This window comes from Nematostella vectensis, chromosome 8 (genome assembly GCF_932526225.1).
Source record: "Nematostella vectensis chromosome 8, jaNemVect1.1, whole genome shotgun sequence".
Taxonomy (NCBI): Eukaryota; Metazoa; Cnidaria; class Anthozoa; order Actiniaria; family Edwardsiidae; genus Nematostella; species Nematostella vectensis.
In genome coordinates this window covers 1566273-1582050 of record NC_064041.1, presented here as the reverse complement: position 1 = coordinate 1582050, position 15778 = coordinate 1566273, and the positions used below count along the sequence as shown (strand labels likewise).

Sequence of the window (15778 nt, the reverse complement as noted above, 5' to 3'; positions counted from 1 at the left end):
CAAAAAAGCAGGCCACCATCCTACAGGGTGGGTGCACCAATGTCTAAAGCATGACTGGAGGTATGTTTGTGAATTTTAATTTTCTTGGTGATGGAGTTTTTACCAGTAATAAGTGATATATTAATCTTCCATATCGCACGTGAAGTGTATCTAACTGTATCATTTTATCTTTGGAATGCTGTTGCATCCATCATTTGTTTCTTTGCAAGGGCAAAGCTGGTCAGAATGTAGCTTTGATACAAGTGTACATTAATGAAACTTTTATCAAGGGTAGGGTTTTTTATTAGAGCAAGGTCCCGGGGGGGGGGGGGGGGTGTTTTAGGATTTTTCCGATTCTGATATCTTTTAGGGGTTTTCACGCCCGGGGAGGAGGATTTTTCCGATTCTGCTATCTTTTAGGGTGTCTCACGCTAAGTGGTGGCCCAATCGCTTGAAATGTATTTTACAATAAACCACAAGTCAACTGATCGGTTAATACTTTCTACTTTATTGTCGGTAACATAACAATATAGGATCCGTCAGCAAATTAAAACCAGCATTGTTTTTTTAATGCTATCTCTCAGGGTTAAAAATTCCTCTGACAACACCCAATGTGCTATCTCTTAAAGGTAAGAATTGTTGTTGACCATGCCTTTAGTGCTATCCCTTCGGGTTAAAATTGATTAGGCTGTCGAGCACCCCCGTCTCTCAAGCTCCCGTTTCTCAAAGTCCCCCCACCCCCCACCTCCCCCCTGGGAGCAAGGTACTTAAATGACAAGACAACATCAAACTTGTGCTTTTTCAATAATAAATCTGTAAAGAAAACAGTTTTATATCAAACCTATAGGTAAAGAGAAAGGGGAAAATGTTAGGAATATGCTCATTTAAGCTATTATTGCATTATTGTTATATATTTTTTAAAGTAGTCACATTTTTCCAATAAAGTCATTCATTTCTCCTTTTTCTTCTCCACATTAACTTGTTGTTATATTTATTTCTCTCTAACCCTAACATAGGTCAATGAACATGGTTTGGTTTGAAACTAGAAAATGGAATTAAGCACTTTCAGTAATAATTTAGGATTTGCCTCCATTGCGTTCATTTTTGATTAGCCAGTATGGGTGGATCCAGGGTTTCTAAAACCAACAGACCAAAGGGTGGGTGCACCAATATGTAATGTATGACAGGGGGTATATTTGTGGAGTTTAGTTTCAACAAATTTTTCTGAATAATCAGTTGTGGTACATGAAAACTACAGTAGTGGGTCTATGGGGGGGGGGGGGGGGGGTAGGGGGTTTAAACCTCCCCTTGGACTTTCTCTTTTTATTATTTTCAGTGTATCTTTTCACCCCAAAATCGTTACGAAGGTAAAATAATGACGAAAATTTTTGGGCCAAATCCCCCCCCCCCCCCTTGGCAAAAAGCTAGATCCGCCCCTGATCTACAGTATGGCATCTAAATCTTTGGAATGCTGTTACATCCTTGATATATTCTTCACAAGGTCAAAGCTTGTTAGAATGGTGTTTTGATAAAAATATACATAGTGGAACTTCTATAAAGGGATATAAGAATTGACCATTAGACTCTTGAAAAAACATTCTCGTCAATGTGACACCTTGAACTTTGAAAGCCAAGTTTTAGTATTTTGTTAACTTTCATACTGCATATTTAATATTATTGAATGAGTGCTTGCTTGATCCATTTGGAGGGGCCAATACAATTCATAATTACATGGCAGTAAAATTTGACATATTTTTAATATCATTAAAAAACATTCTAGAGACACCAAGATCCCCTCTTAAACTACCCCTATCAGTCAATACAAAAAGGTGTTAAATGCTGGCCCCGCTTTTAGGCAGTGCCTAAATCTATATATTATCAATATTTGAGTATCAATCTCTCTCGGTCAACCTTTTGGAGGCCTGGGTCTAATGGATTTTCAAGATTAGTGAGATGATGATTTGACCAAGCGATCAAGTTTTTCTTGACAACTTCTTGCCGCCAGTCTCAAATTGATAGGAATCAGCATTTTTCACCTTATGTTTTCTGGAGACCAGGGAGAGGGAAAACTTTAGCTCTTCTTAATATGGGCATCAATGTCAATATAAGGCAATACATACGAAGGATACTATCCGTGGGGAATATGTTTGATATGGCTCAGATTTTTGGATTTTTTTAGTGGAGCGCGGAGCGCTTAAAAAGAACACTAAAACATCTAACAAACGAATCCTACCATTCATAACAAAATACAACCTGGCAAGCCCGAATCGCAAAAAGATTTTAATGAAACACTGGCACATTTTCACGGATCAACCTTACACTGCTAGTTCTTCCGTACACCGCCTCTAGTCTCTTACAAACGGGAAAAATCAATCAATGACTTTTTAGTTAGAGCTACAAATCCCTAAAAAAAGACTAACTCGCGCGGTTAGCTGTTTCTTTATGGTGAACGTAGCGAGAGGGCAGTAGGCAATATTCTAAACACACAGCGGAGCCCCATACCTAAGATTGGTAACCCATCGACTCGAGTTTTCGTGACACGAACACGCTCTATAAAAGGGACTTTCCTTAGGCAAGCTGTTTTCGTCATTTGACTTCACTGAGTGCAGAGCTCCACCAGAAAGCTATAATAAAGCTCCAAAACACATCATTGAAGTAAACACAGTCTATTTATTAGCATTTTGTTATAACCAAACGAAAACAGGAGGGAGAATTGGATAGGTTTTGAAGTGATGAAATTTGAAAATGTGTTCGCGCGCGCACCTGAATGACTCCATTTCCAATGAGCGCGCGCACGCTTTTTTTGAATTTTATTTTTCAATTAAAAAAACTGTCTCCTCTATGCTGATGATTTGGTTATACTATCTGACTCAGCCACCGGTCTAGAAAATTGCCTCCAGAAACTAAAAATGTACGCAGATAAATGGAAGCTCACAGTTAATATGAAAAAATCTAAAGTATTAGTTTTTGGTCCGCAACAATACCGGCGGCAATTTACAACAGGTAAATGGGACTACGGTGGAGAGCCATTAGAATGTGTAGACGAATACACATATCTAGGTCTGAAGTTTATTTCTCGGGAAATTTTAAAAGTGCCCTAAAAACTCTATACAACAAAGCCACACGTGTATACCACCCTATTTTAAACCGTCTGTCAAATGTTGAAAACGTGTCAATACAAGTACTGTTGAAATTGTTTTCGTCACTCGTTGTACCAGTATTACTGTACGGTTGTGAAATTTGGGGTACATGCCTTTTAGGAAGGGCTTCATTGTATGATATTTTTGAGACTAAATTTTTCAAAGTATCCAATGATTTCGAAAAACTACAACTGAAGTTTTTCAAGCGTATACTAGGAGTCCACTCAAAAACTACAAATTTAACTATCATCATCATCATCATCATCATATACGTTTCCCTAATTTGATTATTCTGCATTTAATTTCGGTATGCGCAACGATAGAACGCAAAAGTTACCGTGATACTGCTTGAGGTAGTTTATGAGGGCTTGCTCTATTCGCGTTTGAGGTTTATTTTGATTGAGCTACACACGAGACGTTTTAAGATTCGAAAACAGTTCCGCGTGTTTTTTGTTGTGTTCCTATATCCGCGAAAGGAACTGGATAAATTATCACTTAACGGAACGGTTGTTCCGTTTAGTGGTGAAGAATCGAAACGCTAATGGCACGCTTCGGAACAAAAGGACTTGTTTGTACAATGAAGAACAAAATGTCCCCTTTTCGAAGTCCACAAAGGAACTGTTGGTCCTAATTGATGCAATTAGGAACAACAGTTCCTTTTTTGACGCGTTCCCAATTGAGGACCACCACTCAAAAAGAACAAAAGTTCCTGTTTGCTACGGTTAATAGACTTAAAAGGGAACGCCTGTTCCTAAGTGGTTAAAAGTATAGGAACAGTGGGACCGATTTGGCCTAAATGGTGCCGTTTCTTTGCGAAAAGGAACAACAAAAGGGCCACAATGGACCGAAGTGGGGTGTTCCCTTTTTCGAAAACATGAACAAAAGTTCCGCATCTGTGGTTTTGTTTCTCAATCTCAAAAGATATGATTTTTCAAAGCGATGCCTAGAATCGCACAAGCTGTGCAAAAGCAAGGGCATGCCGAGGCTTGCTTGGGCATGCCATTTTGGTTTATCGTGCCCACAACCAATAGACTGCTGCCACTATTTCGAGACTGTCGCGTGGCAGTGTTAGATTGGCTCTTTTCACGTATTTGATAGCATTAAACATGCGGTACGCCGCATACGTTTCTCATTCTCGCATTAACCGTTGCTGACAAGAGATGGTAAAGCAGGGAATGTGATAAACTGGTCGCTTCTTCCAAATGCTGCGAAGAAACCAAAAAGAATGCACTTAGAAGAAGACGAAAATGACGGGCTGTTTCACTGCCCTGTACCAGACTGCCATAACGATGGGTTTGGAACTCAAAGAGGGTGTAGAAAACACGTCAAGAAAAAGCACCCATGGTTTTATTACTTTGATGAGAAACCCAGCGACTCAGACATCGAAGCTTCTCGAAACCAAATGGAAAAGGAGAAGGGGCAACGACATTCAAGTAATGGCGTCCCATCGTTTGACATGTCTTGCACGTTTGCTGAACAATTCACCGCGTGGCTCAAGAGCAGTGGAGGGGGCTGCAAAAGTGATCGACAAGCGCAGCAACTGGTTAGCAAATGCTTGAAGTTTCTGAGATTTTGCAGCGAGGACGAAGATCATCTCACATTAGATATTGTGGACTTTTGCTTGTGTTCGCCTAATCTACTTTTCAAATTTGCCGATTCAATACAGAGCGAGTGGCAGTTGGGTCATGCCGGTCGAATCGGATACCTGGACGCCATTGCAGAACTAGTGACCTACAGGAAAGTAAACGGAGTATCGGAAGCGGTGTTTAGAGGGCTGTCTACGACGGACACATACTTGAAAAAGGTGCGTAAGACCGTCTCAAAAATGATGCGACTACAGTGGACTAGCGATTTAGACATCGATGTGCTAGAGGCCAAAGGGCACTGGGCAACCATGGACGAGCTCCTTGGTGTGGTGTCTCGCTACTTGCCCCGCTACCAGGCCGTGCTGAGAACATGCAAGGACACGCCCGACAGCTCGTCTCCGTTTGATCTGTCGTTTGCCACTAAATTTCTCGCCGTTTATCTGTTTATCCAAGTCAAGGGCTCGCGGCCAATGACGTATCAGTATCTGACTGTGGACATGGTGCGCACTGCCAAGACTAACGGAGGTTTTGTCGACCAAAAAATGTTCAAAACAGCGGGCAAGTACGGCTTCGACTCGCTCCTTCTGACCGACACAAACAGGAGTGTGCTCGAGGGATACATAACCCACATTCGCCCGCTACTCAAACCCAAGTGTGAGTACGTCGTAGTTACGAGAAACGGGGGTCAGCACAACAAGCTCGGTGAGCTGATGAGCAAACTTGTGTTTGAAGCGACTGGCAAGTATGTTCACCCCACACGATACCGACAAATCGTCGAGACGTCTAGTTGCAAAGTGCTAAAAAGTGCCGATCGAAGCGCCATCTCTGGAGATCAGAAGCACAGCTCGAACGTCGCCAAAGTGCACTGTCGCAAGCAGCGTTCACGCGAAGTCGCCACAAAGGCGCGCGAATGCCTCGAAAAACTACACGGCGACAGTGGCACCAAGCTGGACAAAGAGGTTCTAACGAGGCTCTTCGACCTTTCAAACTCTTCAGAGGATCAAGACGACTGCACGAAGTCGTGCTCTTCAACGGACGAAGTTCAAGAAATCTCCACACCGCCAGCAGCGAGAATTAAGCCTTCAGCCCGCGAACTACCGGCAAAGCAGAAGCGCGAAGACGCTTTTGTGATGACAGAACTATGCCCGGCTCGCAGAAAATCGCTCCTTTTTACGCCCGAAGAGGACAAGTATCTTAAAGTTGGTCTCAAAAGATACGGGTTCGTGCAGTGGACTTCGATCTTAAGAGACCCCGACTTCCATTTCCAAAAAGGGAGGAGCCCCAACTCGTTGCTCAATAGAGCAAACAGAAAATACGGCACCATGGATAACCACTTAGTGGACAGGAAAGGCTAGGTGGGACATGATGTACTTACAGTCATTCTAATTTTGGCGTTTCGACATGTTTCTTTGTATTTAGTAAAACTGAATGTATCACGCCACAAGATCGGACTAACAAGCGTCTTACAAAGTGTGCATTACGAATACCCGTAATTGTATTTGTGTAGGTAAAATACCTTTAATCTTTTAAGTAATCTTGACAATTGGTATCATTACATAGCGTTGTGCGTATATGCGGGCACACGACTTTATTCAGACTTTATGGCGACTTTGTTATACAGAGTATCAGGAAGAATACAGAACATTAAAAAGATTACATTTGGCTGAGAAAACCGTCCAGTCTAGTTTGCCCTTTGTCTGTCGGTTGCGGTTTACGAAACTTGAGTTTTTCATTTCATCTACCCTCCAGATGCATTTAAATGATATGACAGAACAGAGGTTCTGTATTGGTCCGACGAGGTGGCATTCGGCCGCATCTCTTATGAGCTTGCTGTTGAGCTGAGAGCACGGCTTACTCATAGTGAATGAACTGATTCTTGCCTTTTTCTGTCTCTTTATATGGAGTAGCCACATTGCTTTATCATTGGGTAGTTTCAGTAATGCCATTGTAAGACGGTTGTTTGTTCGTTTTCAATAGGGAACACAAAAATGATTACGTAACTCAGTAGAAATAAAACAAAAGTATGCATTTCTCACAACAACATACGTGAAACAACACCCGCTATGATTCTACTTACAAACTAACACAAGAGTAATAAATTCGATCAGTTCCCGCTATACCCGTCAAACCCGGAATACCCGGTGTATTCAGAACAAAGTTGAACGATTTCTAAATCGTAAGAAACTTACAGTTACTACTAATGTCATAGTATTGTTGAATGGAATAGATTAAGCATGAGGTCGAGACTGAATTCATTATCAAAGAACGTTCAAGTTTGTTTAGAATACACCGTATATAATAATAATAATAATATATATATAATAATAATATATATATATATATATATATATATATATATATATATATATATATATATATATATATATATATATATATATATATATATATATATATATATATATATATATATATATATATATATATATATATATATATATATATAATATATATATATATAATATATATATATATATAATATATATATATATATTATTATAATAATATCATATATTATAATAATATAATAATAATAATAATAATAATAATAATAATAATAATAATAATAATAATATTAACAGTAGTAGTAGTAAGAGTAGAAGTACCCGCCATTCCCGGAGTACACGGTGTATTCCCAGCCAAATCCAACGTACTTTAGTAATGAATTCATGCAATACCCGCTATATCCGCCTTATCCGGTGTACACGGTGTATTCTAAGCAGAATTGATGTGTTTAGTTGATGAATTCATGCCATAACCGCTATACCCGCCATACCCGGAGTATCCGGTGTATTCTAAACAAACTTGAACGTTGATTATGAATTCAGTCTCGACCTCATGCTAAATCTATTCCATTCAACAATTCTATGACATTGTTAGTAACTGTAAGTTTCTTACGATTTAAAAATCGTTCAATTTTGTTTTGAATTCACGGTGTACTCCGGGAATGGCGGGTATAGCGGGTATTGCAGGAATTCATTATCTCATTGATTGTTTGTTCCATTGATTTATTGATTGATCGATTGATTGATTGATCGATTGATTGATTGAGTCGCAACCCCATGCGTAATGTATTCCCTTCAATATTGATCCCAGTTGTACTGTAAGTTTCTTACGATTTAAAAATCGTTCAACTTTGTTCTGACTACACCGTGTACTCCGGGTTTGGCGGGGACAGCGGGTATTGATGGGATTTATCTCTCTGACTTGTTGTTTTTGTTGTTAGTTGATTATTTACTTTTAATTTAATACGAATTCTCAGTCTTGGAACCTGTGTTCCTGTTCATATTTGGCATAAGTTCAGCCTTTTGCTGTTGCCACAGGTCTTCGGTTGATGCTTGTCATTCGTTACTATTTGTTTACCACTGCCATACTGTACTGCATTCATTAAAATTGGTTTGATTTCTTGTGTGTTTTTCTCCTATTTTTACCACCACCACCACCACCACCACCACCACCACCACCACCACCACCACCACCACCACCACCACCACCACCACCACCACCACCACCACCACCACCACCACCACCACCACCACCACCACCACCACCACCACCACCACCACCACCACCACCACCACCACCACCACCACCACCACCACCACCACCACCACCACCACCACCACCACCACCACCACCACCACCACCACCACCACCACCACCACCACCACCACCACCACCACCACCACCACCACCACCACCACCATCACCACCACCACCACCACCACCACCACCACTTATAACTTTCACTTATAACTTTCACTTATAACTTTCACTTATAACTTTCACTTATAACTTTCACTTCTTATAACTTTCACTTCTTATAACTTTCACTTATATTTTCTTTTTAGAATTTTCTTTCCAAGTCTCTTGCCCATTACATTTATTTTAGATGTTTAGATTTATTTCATTGGAATAGTTAGAATGCATTACTGGAATGCATTACTGGATGTATATTTGTAGATATTAATTCCCATGGGGATGGAAAATCACCACTTGAAATGGTACATTAAATCTTCAGCATTACATCTTATCTAAAATTGTGTCTGACATTATATTCCATCTTTGAAATCCTGTTTCATCCATTGTTCTTCGCAAGAACAAAGCTTGTCAGAATGTAGCTTTACAAATGTACATTAATGGAACTTTTATAAACCCATTGACTCCTGGCTTTTTTTGAGCTGAATTTACAAAATTTACAGACTGAAAACAGATACCTTCCCTCCTTTTCTGAGCTTTATACAGCCCGTAAAAGTCAAACACAGCTGCACCTAGTCAGCGGTATCCAAGCTTTCCAACAGTGCTTTGCAGTCCCCACTTTTAATCCCTCGTCGTTGTGCTGAAGCCAGCACAAGTTGATGGTTGCTTATTTTCATAAAAAATACAGCTATGAGCATATTAGGAGAGTGTCTCAGGACATAATGAAGTCTTTTGGTGCATAATTGAGTGCTTTGCTTATGGATATTTGCAAGCAAAGGTGGATTCATGATGATTTTTTCTTGTTTGGCTTTGAGAAAATAATTTTCTAATAAATCACCACAGCTCTCCTAAATGCTGTCTTTTCTGAAACCAAATTGATTCCAAAATTGTTTACACTGCTATTCTGGGTCTGTATGACCTGGAATTGATTTCTTTGGCTTCGGGGTGAAAAGACTTATAAAAAACCATCTGACTTTGGGGAGAGGAGTGTTGACTGCCCCTCCCCTCGTGAATTTTCCCCTGGATCTCCCAAAATGCTTTGCAATACGTAAAGACATCTTCGTGGTTGTACAATCCTTCAAGGAGTGGACATTGTGTTTTGAGGCCATGGAAATGTACCTGGAGGATCAGAATAAAGGTATCTATTTGTGTCTTGAGCTGTGTTGGCTGATCTCTCTCCCTTGTGTGGTATTTTGAGCGTTTTATTGAGAGGGGTGATTCTGCTTTTCTCTCCTTGTTCGAATTGAGATTTGTCAAAGAACCTGTGCTATTATTTGGCTTAAGAGTAGATGCCAACACCTTGGTTGGATGCATATATGCAAGACCATTTATCCCTTAGACTGATGCCTGAGTATCTTCATCTTGTTGTGTTTATTTTGCATTTATGAATTTTTGGGGTTGTGGGTACTTCCCAAAGCCGGTACAGGCCGGTTGAGGGGTCAATGTGTTAAGGGGAAGGGTTTTTTAGGGCAAGATACTTAAACTTTATAACACTAGCAACAACCTTGCTCTTTTTCAATAATAGAATTCTGTTCACATAGCTTGGATAGCAAAGACATGGCCTCTTTAGAGGCCTGTTGTGGTGAAAGGGTTAAGATAATGGGAAAGGGGAAATGTCAAGAAATGCTCAATCAAATTATTTTCATTACTGTTATATTTTTTTCACCAAACCTTTCAAGTTGAGTCAATTCACTTTTTATCTCCTCTCCCGTCGATTATTTTTTAGTCAATTGATATTCTTTGATTCCTCTCTACCCCAAACATAGATCAATAAAAGGGTTTGGTTTGAAATTAGAAGTTAGCATTTTCAATCTGTTTTTTCTTCATTGCATTCATTTGGGAGTAGGCCACCAACAACAAGGCCACTATATGGTAAAGTAGGGTGCACCAATATGTAATGCATGAAAGGAGATATATTTTTGGATTTTAATTTCCAGACATTTTTCTAAATATTCGGTCCAATGAAGGAGAGAATTGCCACTAAATCAATACATAAAAAACACAGTATGGCATCTAAACAGTCTAAATATATTATTTTGAATCTTTGGAATGCTGTTACATCCATGACATTTTGTGCACAAGGGCAAAGCTTGTGGGAGTATTGTTTTGATTAAAAAAAAAGATATTCATAATGGAACTTCTATGATGGGACATAAGAATTTACCATTAGACTCTTGACAACTTTGACAGCCATATCCACACCAGGAATTGTGTTTGTTAACTTTGATGTACTGCATAATTTAAACTATTGAATAAGGCCTGGATCCATTTGGTTGGTACAATAAATAAATCTCAGTAGAGAGCAGGATCCTAGATCCCCCAATAATACCTTTGATCAGTCAACACAAAAGGTGTTTATGCTGGCTCCGCTTTTAGGCAGTGCCTAAATTTATATATTATTATTATTATTTTCACTACCTGCGCGCGCTGCAAACACCGAACGCTTGCGCACGCACTGAAAATTTTATTTCAAAGTAGCGCGCGCTGTATCAGAATTTTAAAATACTTTTTCAATTTTCATCATGACATGACACTATTGGAATTTGTTTTTAAACTTAATTTCAATTTCATAATGTGAGATATCAGTGTGTCTGAGCAGGCCGAATGAGCACGCGCGGGCTTTGTTTCACTTCCGGTTCAGCGTTTTCTAAAAAAAAGCTTTTTTGTTGCCAAGTTATTTCAAAACGCAACATTCTTTCTGTATTCCTTTTTATTAAATTCTCCTACGTATAGCCAAGCATGGATTTAGCGTTAATCTAACAGAAACCAAAGTTATATTAAATAATCTGGATTTAAGGACTTTGAAAAATCATAAAAAAACAATTACTCAATCATTTCTAAAACGCATGCTTGGCTTAATGCACCCATCCCTCAAGATTCATAAAACGTATTCAGTATTTGTTTTCGAGCAATTTTACTTGAAATATTTGCTTTTATCTATCTATGACGTCACATTATGACGTCACTGGGTAACGTCATCATAATAGTCAGCACACCTGTGGCTTGCTTGCTTGGTCAAATCTTTTCCTTTCTAATCCTATGAAGTCCTTAGACCCAGGCCTCCAAGAGATTGACCGAGCCGGTTCGAAGGTCACCCAAATATTGATATGTCACGTGATTTGTGACGTCATCGATGACGCTACTAGAAGCAAAAATATGCGGACGTCATCAAAATAGAAAATATTTATATTTCACCAAGGAGACATCGTATGGCAACCAAACTCGGTAGGTGTCATGAAGGTGTCAAGGAGGATGCAACGATATGGTCACGATTCATTTGAAGCAAAAATCGTGATTGAAAGCAAAAACATTCATATCTCTTGAAAGAAACATTGTTTAACAACCAAACTCGGAGGTTGTCATGTTGGTGTCAAGGGGGGTGCTCCATGGTAACGATGAGATGGTAACGTGACGCCATCGATGACGTCAATAAAGTTAAACTTCTCTGACGCCGTGATCTGTGAAATCGTTGACGTTGTCAAAGACAGCAATATAATGATTTTAATATTTCTTAATTATTAAGCTAAAATAAGCAAATATTTGGTCGTTTGTAGGCAATGTCTAAATCTATATCTGAATTTTACAAGATCCCTTAGTGCTTATATAGAAGAGATCGGTCAGAGAGAGAACTCCATTATGTGCAATTATCAAAGGAATCTGAAAACTGTTGTTAAATTTTCAGTAGATCCATAATCCGGTACGTTTTAGTGTAAGAATCCGACAATTAGTTCTATTTTGTCTCTAAATCCGCAATGCGCGTGCCATGTTAGGCCCGGATCCGTCCCTACCCCCCACCCCCCTCTTCAATGTTCGTTAAAGTTCTTAAAACCTTTCACTTATATCAATCTAGTAAAAAATAAAGAATAGATAAACTTTCAAATTCTGAAAAGGGAATTGAATTTGATTGAAATTTTAATTTTCTACAGATCTTTGAAAATTTACCTGGCCGCGCGAAAGGAGTAAATCGAGTAAATAATTCCAAGTTTTGGCGGGAAAATCTGAAACAACGTATTTTCCTTAAATCCGTTAAAATTCAGAGACGGCAATGCCACAAAATATTGGCGAATTGTTTTCTATTGCAATGCTACCCACAATGAAGCGAAGAATAATTTAAAGCCGAATTGCCGAATTGTATGCGAAAAAAGAAAATATCGTTTTGTTGTAGGTTTCAAAAACAGCGCGCGCTCGTGAGAATGTCGCCATTATTGATTGCGAATGCAGCGCGCGCGCACAATGCAGAAACAATTCAAAGACTAAAAAATATCTGGGGATATCTTGGGATTCTTTCACTTGTAAAAACCAAGCTTTCTAAATTGCCGACAGTAAATCCCTAGTCTTTTCGAAAAAGAACGTTGCGCGGAGGTCCAGTCTTACCACAAATCATTAATCTGTTAATTGGGATGTGACACAACCGCTGGGGACGCTGCCCGTGGTGCCATTTCAATAGTTTACACATTAACACTCGTATGATTGCAAAACAGCATTGAGCACCCATTATCTAGACAATGACAAGAAAATTATTCACAAGCGCATGTGATCGTGTCTCGTAATGTTACTTAGGCCTGTTTAAATACTAAACATTTCATTTTCGTTGCTACAATGTTCAGGACCCACATACCGCATGGGAGATTGGGAGAAGGTCTCATTCGCGGTCCAACTGATGATGTGATCCCGATGCGAACGGCAGAAAAACGTAGATAACCGCACAAGCGGCAAGCACGTATGTCCACCCCGCCATCTTCGTGATGTGCCTTCGCTCGGGGAATGTGCTATGGTTGATGAAATAAACAACGCCTATTCCACGAAATCAGCAGGAGACTGCCATTTGAAACAAAAGAGTAAACAATATTGGAAACGAGTTCGCGTGGGCCGAAAGGGAATGTGGGAAGCTGAGTATTGAGATATCATATAATTTAGGAAGAGTTCATCAACCATAGACTATTTTATTTTTTAGTACTGCAAGGGAGCCGAAAGATTCCTCTTTCTTCGTCACATTGTCGGCTATGAAAGATTGCTTTTCCTGTGATCGTGTCCAGGGTGCTGAATCAGAATAATTTGTTGTTCTCCCAACTTAGAACGAAGAATGTATCCGCTTCAAGACACAAGGCCCTCAATGGCAGCGAACAAGTGCAAAACTAGCCTTTAAGTAAAATACGTGAATTTGTAAAGTTTGTGAAGCGTTTTGCCTCGATCCAATTGTGCAAGTCCAGGTTCTGTCAACAAGAAAGACGTTTTTTTTTAACAATTGAGGAATAAGTGATTTAAGATGACAATCAAATGCGTAAAATCAACAGTCAAAACCGTCAAGCAACAAAAATTCAACCCGCTGTGACATTGATGTGAAATACACTCACAAGATAATCAAATATGCAAACAAATAATTATGGTGAAATATTAATACATCTCAATGTTATTTTTCTGAGTGATAGTTCTCTCTCCGCTACTTTTCTGCCGAAGCAACATTTCCTTGATCTATCATAAACAGCCTTTTTGAGACGGCTGTACATGTAATCCTAGTTGTAAAACACTAAGCAAACAAATAACCAGTTCAAAAAAAACCTTTCGAGTTGGGAGGGAAAATAGATGTGACCTTTTCATGTAGATACACTTTTACTTTCTTGATGATATATATTATATATATTAAATGTGAAGTGGGGAGAATTGAGTTTATCTTAATTAATTCTTTTCCAACATCGCTTGTGTGATTGACATTATGTTCCGGTATTTCGTGGAAATATTACGAAATAATTTATGCTTCTTGATTCTTTTCAAATCTATAGTCTAATCTTTATTATGAGGGCTTATTAATGATTGTCTCTTGGAGTAGCGCAAAAGCCGAAACAGAAAATTATCATAATCAGAAAGACAAAACATAAAAAAACTGAAACCATACAGTGAAATTCCGCTTCATCGTTGCGACCCATAAAACTGTATTCATACAGTGAGACCCCGTTAATAAGGACACCATTGGGACCCATAAAACTGTTTTCATACAGTAAAACCCCATCAATAAGGACACCATCGGGACCCATAAAACTGTATTCATACAGTAAAACCACACTAATAAGGAAACCAATCATAAAACTGTATTCATATAGTGAGACCCCGTTAATAAGGACACCATTGGGACCCGTAGAACTGTATTTAAACAGTAAAACCCAGTTAATAAGGACACCATGGGACCAGTAAAACTGTATTTATACAGTAAAACCCCGTTAATAAGGACACCAATCATAAAACTGTATTCATACAGTAAAACCCCGTTAATAAGGACACCATTGGGACTCATAAAACTGTATTTATACAGTAAAACCCCACTAATAAGGGTTCCAATCATATACACCTTTTGCTGTTCATTACCAGGAAATCTACATTCATTTGCGGCAATTTACGATCAATAACGCGAATATACATTCATTTTCGTCATAAAGCGCTCATTTGCGTGAACACAAATTTCATTAGCGATATTTACATCGCCAGTAACATTCAATCGCAAAGAGCGACAGTCATTCGCGCCTTTCGTCATTCAAAGGCGAAAAATATACTTTAATCTGCGTGTTTATTCGATCATTAACAAAAAATCTATAGACAAATGTGCGAATTGACAGTCATATGGATTTAACTTATATTTATTAGTGTTTATTGACATCTTTAACAACAAGAGTGAATTCAATTGAATTTATAGACAACCATTTATACGGACATGACATAAATTAGTGCGATTATACAAACATTTAGACCTTCTTTGCATTCATTAACCAAAAATCTTTTTTTAATAAAACAATAGATAATTTGAGTGTTTTTTTAATCAAACTGCTCGCAATCGGCCTCGACGTGGACAACTGGGAGAAGCTTGCCGAGGATCGCAGCAGATGGAGGTCTGAATGTGCTGCCGCACTCAACTCAGGGGAGTTAGAGCTGAAAAGAGAGGCCGAAGAGAGAAGGCAGAGGAGAAAGGCATCCGAAATTCGAACTGGATCAAACCCATCTCAGACGTCTGTCCTCGTTTGTCGTTCATGTGGTCGCACATGTGCTTCGCGCATCGGGCTTTTTAGTCATGGAAAGAAATGCCAACGTTCATCGCGCTGATGTCATGGACACTGACTGTCCGAAGACTGCCTACTACTAGATATTTTATAAGCTTTTGCATTCTGACAAAAGGTTATGCAACCCTTTCCAAACAAATAACGGTATAAATGTAGACAACATTGTACAGTTTTTTCTGTTCGGCAAGAAGAGGAAGATTATCTCCCGGTGGCGGACACATTGGGGGTCAACCCTTCCACAGCCCGTGGTTTCGTTGCTAGATACATACGAGAAGGGAGAATTGAAGAAAGACCACGAGGTGGAAGAAAT

The 15778-nt window shown here is 39.2% G+C and overlaps 1 protein-coding gene across 1 annotated transcript; it reads left to right on the top strand.

Annotated features, from left to right (window-relative positions):
- The first annotated feature begins 3669 nt into the window (after positions 1–3669).
- Positions 3670–6060, top strand: LOC116601145. Its single transcript, XM_048731471.1, has 2 exons — positions 3670–4662; positions 4786–6060. Exons 1-2 carry the CDS (start codon positions 4345–4347, stop codon positions 6058–6060), a joined length of 1593 nt encoding a protein of 530 aa, XP_048587428.1. The 5' UTR covers positions 3670–4344.
- The last annotated feature ends 9718 nt before the right edge of the window (positions 6061–15778 follow it).

Bases quoted from the DNA above. Each gene is read 5' to 3' on its own strand.
- LOC116601145 (XM_048731471.1), top strand. From the start codon at position 4,345: ATGCACTTAGAAGAAGACGAAAATGACGGGCTGTTTCACTGCCCTGTA. The intron at 4,663-4,785 runs GTTAGCAAATGC...GATTCAATACAG, and splicing joins ATCGACAAGCGCAGCAACTG to AGCGAGTGGCAGTTGGGTCA.